Source organism: Phoxinus phoxinus, assembly GCF_949152265.1.
Source record: "Phoxinus phoxinus genome assembly, chromosome: 21".
NCBI lineage: Eukaryota > Metazoa > Chordata > Actinopteri > Cypriniformes > Leuciscidae > Phoxinus > Phoxinus phoxinus.
Genome location: NC_136896.1, coordinates 8,783,384 through 8,794,605, shown reverse-complemented (window position 1 = coordinate 8,794,605; position 11,222 = coordinate 8,783,384). Strand labels below are relative to the sequence as shown.

The window sequence follows — 11,222 nt, the reverse complement described above, 5'->3', positions numbered from 1 at the left end:
AATTCCCTGAACTGATCATGTTTTTGGTTATGACGAATATCCTCTTAAAAGGGAAACCCAGTCAATGAAAGCTATTCAATAATGGAAATGTAAAGCTGGGTATGGGTCGAAAATATCAATATTTTCTGTGATAATTAAGGTCTCAAGATTCAAGAATAAAATAATCCGTAGGCTACTGATGATATCAGCAAAATTATTGATAGGCATGCAGGTTTTCTGATAAATAAACCCAGACAATGACTGTCAGCCCGCCATATAACTGGTAGGCAAATAGCCTGCATATAAAACTATTTTCACATCACACTCAGAACAGAGTTACATATACAACTATTTTCACATCAAGCTCAGAACAGAGTTAGCCAGGGATGTTTTTTGTTCGTGAACGAATCATTGTTTTTGAATCGAATCTTTTGAATTATTCGTTCTCATTCACTTCCAAGCACCGTCTCACATTTTCTCTTCTTTGAAGTCTCACACCTGCTCTAGACACTCAATGGTAATAAATTATTACCATTGCGTGTCTAGAGCTGGTAATAAATGATAAGACTTGTGAACAATTTGCTTCATAAATCATAATACACAAAAAGACACTCGCAGCTGGTCGCCGACTTCTGGTAAAACTTGCATAAAAACACTGATACTGAAAGTGGATGATTCTTTTTAGAGAATGTGTTCAAAAGATTCGAGTCACTGGGCTCAATCAATATTCCCCTATAATCTTCGCGACGTAGTTGCCCTTTTAAACAAAGCCCCGCCTAGTGGCTCGAAGCACCTCCTTTTTGTATGTCAAAGCAGTGATCAGTCACGTGATTGGCGGAGTGGTCGTTGGGAGAGGAGGAGCGAGTGTGAAGCTCTGTGTGTATTGAAACTCTCTTTTCTGTCCTTGCATTCCAACCCTCATCAAAGCCTGGACGAGAGAAGAGGAAAAACCATAAATAATACCATGGTGAGATCGGCTCGTTTTGAGGATCGACCCATGGATGCACGTTCTCAGGGATCAGCCACGATAGGATTCGGAACCAGCGAAGAAACGCACGTCTGTAATCCACTTTTAATTTCTTTTAAGCACTAAAGCGAGAGAGGCTTGATGGGGGCCAAACAGAGACGTTTTCTTTTTCATTTTTAAAGAGGGACGCAAGATGGCAGATGACAGACTCCAGTAGCAAGAACCACTCCGTTTCGCTGTCTGTTTATTTTTGGAGGTGTATCGGAATAAGACTTCATTTATTTCTCGTCTGAAGAGATCAAAGTGAAGGCAGTTGGCAGTCCAGTTTTCTCTTGACTTGGTTGGTTACATACCAGTGTATGTTCTCTCTATGTTCCTTTGTTATAATGAGGGGGAAGTCTAGTATGCGCGTAGTCTACACATATGTGTAAGAATTAACCGATTGGTCTGGTTGAGATAGTTATTTTCTATGAAATTCAACTATAACACGCTACGTGGATGTGAGATATTAATATTTTAATGTGAAGTGTAATGCACGTCTGTATGGATAACCATTATAATCCTCTTTGGGGATAAAATCCATGTCAATGTAATGCTATGTCAAAATAGCAGCGGTTAAAAACAACAAAAGCCTTGTGAGAATTATAATTTACTTTTCAAAAGCTTTCATTAGACTCTCGCTCGAGGCTGTTCTCGAAAAACGGCCTATCAACGTGTCTTTTACCTTGTAAACGAGAAGCTGTCAAGCTGGTCGTCAGCAGACTGGATTATTCATAGTCGTAGATAACTAGTGGGCGAATCAGAGCCACACATGTAGGATATGAACAAGTGTGTTGGCATTTAAACTCACAAGACAGAAAAGTCCACTTTAGTGCTGTGGCAACACCAAATTCTCGAGACGCCTACAGTTGACACAAACGAATTAAGAAGTGGGTGGTGTAATAATGTTGCCTTGAGCTGAAAGTATTCTCAGCTGGAGTATTCATAGTCTCATTGGCACAAAGTTGAGGTTTGTGGGGTCCTTGTGGTTCCCACTCCACCCATTTCAGGTATCGCCAGAGGAAGGCCTATTTTATGCAGTTTTTACCTTGACTTGTGAGCATTAAAGATGGCTGAGAACTGGAAGAACTGTCTCGAAGAAGAGCTCATATGCCCGATTTGTTTGAATGTGTTCTCGGAGCCAGTTCAGCTCCCTTGTAAACACAACTTCTGTCGCATGTGTATCAATGAGGCCTGGTCTAAAGATGCTGGAATGGTCCGCTGTCCCGAATGCAACCATGCCTACAGCCAAAAACCAGCTCTAGAGAAGAACCACAAGCTGTCCAACATTGTGGAGAAGTTCAACGCGTTAAACGTTGAGAAGACGCCAGCAGTCTTGCACTGCATTCTGTGCCGGCGTGGTCCTCCGCTTCAAGCCCAGAAGGTTTGCCTCAGGTGCAATGCTCCCTGCTGCCATTCCCACGTACAGACCCATCTCCAACAGCCCTCTTCCAACGCCGGACACTTACTGGTGGATGCCGAGGACGTGCGGGCCTGGAGCTGTCCACAGCATGACGAGTACAGACTGTATCATTGTGAGACCGAGCATGTGGCCGTCTGCCAGTACTGCTGCTTCTCCAGATGTGCTACCAACCACGGCCATGCGGTGTGCGATATAGAAGTCAGACGAAATGATATCAGAGTAAGTGGCCACTACTTCTTAACATGCTATGTTTTTGACTTCCAGGTTCAAGGTTGTGGTTCACTTCTGGATTTGGTGGATGAGACGGTGAGGTTTATCGATGTAGTTGCCAACTATTCAGTCCCCTTCCCCCCTATTTTTTCCATTTGAATGATAAACAATTGGGTAGAGCTGCAAACAATGCCGAAGCTCTCCTCTGGGCTTATCTTCCCAGCACAGGTGCATCCTTGCGTGGCGTTTTGGGGAGGGGGAGGACTGCGACTGGAGAATTTAATGATGAGTCTTATTTTCTGTGGCACAGATGAGGGAAAAGGCCAGATTTGGATTTAATTTACCCTTAACAACCCCTTGCATTTTCAAGGCACGCTGTAACAAAACAACCTGGATTTTCTTGTTTTAAATAATCAGCAATGCACAATGCTATAGAAGATGTGTTTTTTATTCTTTTATAGGCAATTCATGAACCTAAAACCAAATAAAATTCAGTGTCACAGCCAGAGTGGGGTTTTTAAACTGCTTCAATATTATATTGGCTCCTAATGTTTAAAACATATAGGCTACATCTTTAGTTAATACTGGATGTGGCTGAGAGTTACACATTATGCTTTTTTTTACTTTACAGTAGCTTTATGTTTATAAAAAGTCAAGCAGTCCTCACGTGCCTCTAATTTGATTCATGTGCTTGCTGTCAGCATAATTTCCATTTATGTTGATTATATAAATCAAATGCCATCAGTTATCTCAGGCATTTCTGTGTCAGGACATGCTGGCAATGACCAATCAATCTACAAAATGAACTCTTGTTGTCGTGTAGCCCAAATTTGAAACCGAAACCATGCCTGTCTGGGATGTTTTGGGATTTCCAGAGTTCTTTTTTGCAGGTAGCACGTGTTTGTGAATCTTATGTTTACTGCCTTTGATGGACACCGTTTGTCTTTCCACATTCATCTGCTACAAGGCAAAATGGCTCTGTCTGGGGCTGTAGCTCAGGGCAAGGTTGCTATTGCCTCGTTCACTCTGACCTTGGCGGAGGAGACGCTGGTTTGAAATGACAGTGATTTTGAGCACCCTACCCCCATTCCCCCTTGAGAGAGGTCTGTCCTGGATGGCAAGCCAGCACCGCTGCCATGAGGTATTAGGTTCCACCCTCCAGGCTTCTGCCGGCAGCCCGAGCTCATCAGTCACTACAATTAGGCCATGGTCTTAGATCCTAGAGCTTCAAAGACATTTTCTGTCTCCATGCGGTTTTCTGCTTCTTGACCTTTCTTCTGGTCCTGATTGTTGATGTAGAATATATAAACACCAATTCAATCTGTAAAGGAGAAGATGGCGAACTTGTGTTTTCAGAAACCAATCGTGTATTGTTGGCCATTTTGACGCGCGTTGCCACTCGCTAAATTCACAGTATTTCAAAGGGTAGTTCATCCAAAATTAAAATAGTTGAAAATTATTCACCCTCCTGTCATTTCTTTCTTCTGCAGAACAAGAAGATATTTAGAAGAACATTTTTGTCTCTACAATGAAAGTCAATGGGGTCAAAAACAAAACTGGACCCCATTGACTTTCATTGTATGGACAAAAATGCATTAAAAAAATTTGTGTTCCACAAAAGAAATAAAGTCATATAGGTTTTCATGCAGGACATGAAGGTAAGTAAATATGAGGACCACATTTTTATTTTTGGTGAACTATCCATTAAATGACTGTATTAAGCAGCTCACTATAAGTTAAAAACGGCTCCAACTGCCTTTTAATAAAGTATCATTCCTGTAAAACTTTGAAAATATGAGGTAGATCTCCAGCCGGACTGAAATTAATATTGCACATCTTGCCGTAAATATGGTGTATTTTATTTTGGTAATGTAGAGATGTTTGTGTAGTCTGTATGAGTCTGATTCACAGCCCAATGCAATTCCATGGATCCAAATCTTAAATTGAAAGAAAATCAAGTTGATGGACCAGCGAGATGCGCAAAAATAAGTCCGTTTACCCAGTACCATGTGATTGTGGATCCAATTTGTCATGCGCTCAGCAAACAAAATCTGTTTAAAGGAAAAGGTTTGGCTGCACGCATCATCGGCAGTGATTGATGTAGTTCATTTGGCACAGAGGGTACAGTCAGCTGTTATAAGCGTCTGTCAGACGGTGTGATTGAAGATCATTAGTTTGCAGCGCATCCCTCTCTGGGTCTTGCGTTTGTCCTGTACTGCTGCATTCTGAAGACTGACATTGATTCCCTTTGTTTTTTACTCTTTGTAGCTGAGATGAATCAGAATTATATAAGAGTATTACTCTCAAGTATGAAGAAAAAATACCAAAATTGACTTCTTTGCTTCTATGAAGAATACCTGTTTTGTTTAAGCTTTCATGCCACATGTGAGGTTATTAAAATTTGACGTCACGCTGCTGAATTAGACATGCCCTCAGTCAACTTTGGCAACGCAAGCCCTGTTTTTCGACTGTAAGCTTTTGAGCATAAGTGGCTTGATGTGGTTGAGGTTTGTCCTCTTTCTACAGGAAGCAGTTTTATCTGTGAGCTAGCCTGCATTCATTACGGAGCTTTGCTCCAAATACACACTCACAGGGTCAACACGATTTGTCTCTGCCTTGGACGCAGACAAAGACAAAATGGGGAAAGACAGTGTGAAATGAGCCTTCGTTCTTTCTCTTTGCTCTCCTCTATGCTGTCTTTCCTTCTCCTCCTCCTTTTTCCTCCCTCATATTCCCCTCTGAATATACAGATATGAAAAAAAGAGCTTTGTTGCCATGACAGCACCCCCACCTTCTTTTTGGTGACTGCCTCTCGCACGCGGCGTTTGTTTAATTAAAACTAATTTGGTTTGTTCCTTAGGTACTACTGAACTTCTGTCAGGCGTCGCAAGTCGTTTGTTGATTGTGTTTTTCCCTTTGTTTGCCATTGAATATGAAAGAAAAATAATTGAAATTCCTCTTCAGCCACCAGTCCTTCTCTGCGGGGCCTTGACAATTGCATTCATTGAAAAGAAAGAAACAGGAAGTTAGCAAAGTTACATTTGTCCCATCGCAACAGAACCAATCTTTTTGTCTCAGTGCCACATTCTCATAGTCTTTATGTAGTTTTTAAAAGTACTATTTTAGAAGGAATATGCTAGTTAATAATGTAAATACTAGATTGTTCATTTGTCATGTCATTGTTTAGAAATAAAACAAGACTGAAATAGATTTTATACTATGAAGAAATCTTAGTTTATAGATCAAACAGAATTTATATTCCAACATTACTAATGTAGAACATGGATCTTGTCGTCTTTTATTCATAGCATATAGCTTGCGTTCTAATATTAGGATGTATTAAATGCACATTTTAAGTTTCCTTAAAAACATGTCATTGCAGTAGCTTTGTGATTCTTCCTTGCTTTATTAACAAAGTCCAACACATCATGCACACGGGAGAATTTTTTGTTTGTTTGTTCTGAATGCCATGAACATTTTCACCAAAGTGTCATTTCCACTCCACCTCAGGTCATGTAGTGTGTAGTACTACATGTAGTCATGTAACAAAAGACGGTGGTGGATTGGGTAATTTCTTAGCTCGCATTATGTGTCATTAATACACAAATAATATGTTTATAGTTTTTGCATAATTTTTGCATAATTGCATACAAATTGCTTTGCAGATGCAGTATATAATCTGTTCACAAGTGGTGTTTTTTTTTTTTAACCTTATTTCATCTCAAGTATGGTCTTAACTGACAATATTTTTTTTTATGTAATTATTAATATATTTATAATGAATTACAGTACGGTTATCCAAATTTAGCCAAACATATCTTAGAATAAAAAAAACAGTATTGACCTAATCAGTTCTTTTTGTATTGCAGCAAATGCTGATTAAACAGCAGGATCGGATCGAGGACCGTGTTCAGGACATAGAAGAGCAACTCTACAAATTAGAATCTGACAAATGTCTCATGGAAGTAAGTGTGATATGTTCAAACATTGATGAGCTATATATCACATTATTATTAGTATTATTATTAGCAGAACAACTACATCCTTTGCTTTGGAACTAAACACTTAGCTTTTTAATTCAGGACACTCTTCCTATTACTGTGATTAATGACCACATTAGTGCATTCATACAGGTTTGTGATAAAGGTTATGCCTGGTTCTTATACCATAACCAATCCAGTTCCTCAGTGGCTCTTCCTAATCATCCACATCAGATGCAGTCTCTGCATAACCCCCATTGTTATGACACCGCATGACTTGCATAATAATTTATGGTTTTGTGCTTCTCTGTGGAACCTCAGGACAAAGTGCAGCACCTGAAGGAGGAGGTGCAGCTGCAGTATCAGAAAATGCAGCAGCTCCTGGAGGAGGATCTGGGGAAGACCCTGGAGGTTCTGGATAAGGCCCATTCCAAGTTCTGCCAGGAGAACTCGGCACAGGCCCTGCAGCTTCACCAGAAACAGCAAGAGGCAAAGAAACTGCTCAGCTCCATTCAGATGGTTTTCGATAAGGCAGAGGAAATCGGTTTCATGAAGGTGACCTGACTTTTATTGCCTTGTCAATATTACATGGCCTGTGTTTGTTATAAATGGTTACATTTAGCAGTGTTTTAAAGTCCCTTTGCCTTTTATCATGATGAGGATGATGAAGAGTTTCTTCTTTTTTTGTTGTTGCCAGGCTGCTATTGGTGAGCTCAATTTATAGCAAACTATAACAGTGCAATAGTATACAAAGATGCCAGGAAATTATTATTTTTAGCCCCATGCCAAATAGGTATCCATTTTTCATGTGCTAGATACATAGGTCACCTATCTGGAATCCAGGAAATATAAAGTGACATTTTTTTTAAATCAGATTCAGCTATTTGTTGTCCTTGAGGTAAACAATGTGATTTTAGAGATATTCATTAAACGAGACATCAGATGTTTAGCATGGGGTTAAACAAATACCGGTTAGCATAATTACTATTTCTTTTGGAAAAATCAAGAAATATAGATTTGGCCATCTTCTCAAAGGAAAACACTCCTAGAAGTTTTTTTGTTATTCACTAACTGAATATGAAATTCTGCTGCAGACAAGCACGTTGCATCTCTTATCATCTTGTCCTTGAATCACTTGTATTCACTGCAGTCTTATTTTAGCTTCTTACATTTAGTTGACTGGCAAAAAATCCGTTATGGGATTTTTTATTTTTTTTGCTTTATTTTGAGTGCCAAAACCCACACAACAACTTCAAACCCTCACACAATACTGGTGGGTTGGGCCAGCTTGCTGTCTGGATTTTTTTATTTATCAACATTTGTATATGCTACTATAAAGCTGATACACAAACTTCCATTTCCATAGATTTTTTTTTTTTCTAGGCGAAGGCTTTTAATATATTTTTTGCATCTTGACTTGTAACTTTTTACTTTTATTATGGCTTTTTTTTTTAAAGTTTTTTTATCAATAGAATTAGAACAATGAGAATGGAAACAATGCAAAACTACATTCAAGGCTTGTTCTCTGACATTTAAATTGTTACTTTTTTTATTTTTTTATTATCCCCCCTACCATTTATTTATTTATTCTGATACACTATTTTATATACTTATATACAATTTCTTTTTTTCTGTTTAGAACACAAAATCTGTGAAAATACTAATGGACAGGTGAGTCACTGTTTTTTCATACATGAATCATTATCATAAGCTTCATTAGTCATCATTCCGGTCCTGCTATTGTGTTAAGTGTAAACATTAACTTGGTTTTGGACTCTAGGTCTCAGTCGTATGTGGGCATCACGTTGTCACCGTACAAAGTGGGCAGCCTCAACTCCAAACTCTTTCTGTCTGAAATCTCGAAAAGAGAGAAAAACCTCTGCAAGATGCTGGAAGGTATTTTTTAAAAATTGCACATATTCAAGTGTTAATTATATAAAACCTTTTGATGTTGTATGCTCTTTTATAATTTTTTAATACTTGGATCTCATTCCCTCTCATTTTCAGCTCCGTTCAGTGCTCCCGCAAACTTTTTTCAGAGTATTCCGGCGTATCTGTGCGAGAAGCGTAGGCACTCCGTGGCATTTCCCGAAGGTAGCGGGAGCAGCCGAGCGGGCGCTAGCTTCATGGACTCTTCCACCTCATCAGGTCCTGGTGCTGCCAAGCAGCCATGCCTGAGTCTCACTCAGGGCTCTGCCCCAGGCGAAGGTCAGTCCTCCCAGCAAGCTCTAGGGCCGTGTGGCTCCACCCAGCATGTAGGAAGCAGCAGCTCAGCTTCCGGCTCTCAACCCCTACCGCACTCAGCCTCGGTATTCCCGCACTCCCATTACCCAAACGGCAGCGCCTCCCAGCTGCCCCAGTATGGTGCGCGGAAGATCCTGATGTGCACGGTCGATAACTGTTACTGCTCAGGGGTGCCCTCCGTGTCCAACCACCGTGGACATCCACCCTACCCTCGCTCCAGCTCCTTCCCCTGGCCGGTGAGCTCGCAGGAGTACTCCCACGCCCCTCTGCCCTCGGCCCCGGCCATGTCCCAGTCTCTCCAGAGCCTGTCCATGCGCGACTGGATCGACGCCTCTCAGTCGCACAGGCACACTGACTTCTACAGCCTCTACGGCCAGTCTTCCACCAAGCATTACGTCACCAGTTAACCTTTGCTCCAGTGACTGCTGCCAGTCACCAGTTGGGGCGTCTTTTTCCACTGAGAGATGTCTTAAAGAGATGCATGTGGGGCATTTTTGTATGCAGGTCTTATCAATCATTTAGAATGAACTGTTGGAAAAAAGGAAGAAGGAAAAAAAAAATGTTAATATCACAGTCAAGCATAGCTTTGCACATTATTTAGGCACTAATGGTGTTGTGATTATGTACCATGAACGCAAGTTGCTCTTCTAAAAATAACACTCACTGTTTGCAAGAGACTCAGAAATAACGGAGGACGCTGTCATTTGTTGAATCCTCAATAATGTTGCACTTTCTTTGTAAGATCCAAATTTTCGCAATTACCGTTGACTCATCGGGCACAACGATGGAAGTCAGCAGTAAAACCATTAAGTCAGCTGTTAATGAAACTTAAGGCGAATTACTGTTGTGAGAATTGTAGCCCACGAAGTTTTATTAACTTCACATGGTTGTTGTTTGTTAGAACACCCATGTGCAAAAACTCTGTATAGTTTTCCCAGCCTTCCATTTTTAAGCTTTCATTTGGTTTAAATTGGAGTCTGTGGTCTTATTATTCATCACAAATAGCACAAGCACATGTTAGCTCAGTTTTTAACAGACCCGGAAACTGGAACAGCACAGCATTGTCATCGCCGCCATTGTTCATTTGGCTTGACCTTCCCTACTGAATGCAGCTTTTAATGGAAATGTCCTTCACCTTGGTTCGCAGTCCTCTCCTTAGGCTAACCGAGAACGTGCCTCCACCCACAACCTTCAGTCTGGTCCCCATCCAGACGCCGCTGTCTTTCTCTCTCACGCCCTTCAAAGCCACAGAAACGCACCCTTTACATCCTGTATGTTAAACGCAGGGTGCATTGGTTTCACATTCTTTCGTGTTTACCCGTGGCCTCTCATTATATCTGACTCAACGGTGGCTTAAGCGCAAAGTGTCAGCCGAAGACTAAATGGCCTGTGTTCAGAGGGTCATGGTGCACTTGATGCCTCTGCATTTACTGTCATGCTGTAATTGTTCTTCCTTGTGTTTCATGCCATTTCCGGCTCCAAGCAACGGAGCCTCTGGCTTCCTGTTTGTTACTGAGTGCATGTGGAAAAGAGTTTATGAGCACTCGTAGAAAAATAATAAAACTTCTAGCAGTTAAAAAATGACTTTTGAAACTGGGAATTAAGTTTTTGGTTTGTTTTATTATTATTTTACTTTTGTTTTGTTTTTGTTTTTTTGAACTAATTAAGAAACTGACCAATGAACGTTATGAAACTAACTGAATACTTGGGATAAAATGGAGGGATTTTCTGTTGTAAATATTTTGTGAAATGAAAAAGACTTGTAATTTGGAAAGAACCTTGTTCAAATAAATGCTAATTTCAAGTTTAAGAAGTTCTTCTTATCTTTCTGTTGCTTCTTTTATTTAGGCTGTATCATACAATTCTCAACCTTAAGGGCTGATTTCACAGACGGGTCTTAGATTAAGCCAGGATTAGGCCTTAGTTCAATTAGGACATTTAAGAAGCTTTTACAAACGTACCTTAGCAAAAAATATCACTGGTGTGCATCTGGAGACAAAACAATGGCACTGACATATTTTAAGATTTGTCTGTGCAAGTTGCTTTCAGTTAAAACAGCTCAAACATGCATTTTAGTCTGAGACCAGTCTTAAGCCTTGTCTGTGAAACGGAGGGTTAGTTCTTCATGTAGCATTAAAATAGACCATACTGCAAACATTACTATGATAACACTTAAATTAGATACTTAATTCTTGTCTGTGTAAACCAAATCATACACATGAACACTTTCAGCCTAGACCAGACTTAAGAAATGTTGTGCAGATGCAAATGAATTTGAGAAACATGCATTTTTTGTTTGTTTGTTTTCAAATTAGTCAAGCCATTGAGGTTGAGGTGAATAAGATCTAAGGGTTAAATCTATAACCAATCAAACAAAACA

General features: G+C 40.2%; 1 protein-coding gene across 1 annotated transcript; it reads left to right on the top strand.

Annotated features, from left to right (window-relative positions):
* Window positions 1–768: 768 nt before the first annotated feature.
* trim8b (tripartite motif containing 8b) lies at window positions 769–10,651 on the top strand. Its single transcript, XM_079594570.1, has 6 exons — window positions 769–2,627; window positions 6,488–6,583; window positions 6,920–7,153; window positions 8,238–8,269; window positions 8,379–8,494; window positions 8,606–10,651. Exons 1-6 carry the CDS (start codon window positions 2,055–2,057, stop codon window positions 9,247–9,249), a joined length of 1,695 nt encoding a protein of 564 aa, XP_079450696.1. The 5' UTR covers window positions 769–2,054; the 3' UTR covers window positions 9,250–10,651.
* Window positions 10,652–11,222: the final 571 nt, after the last annotated feature.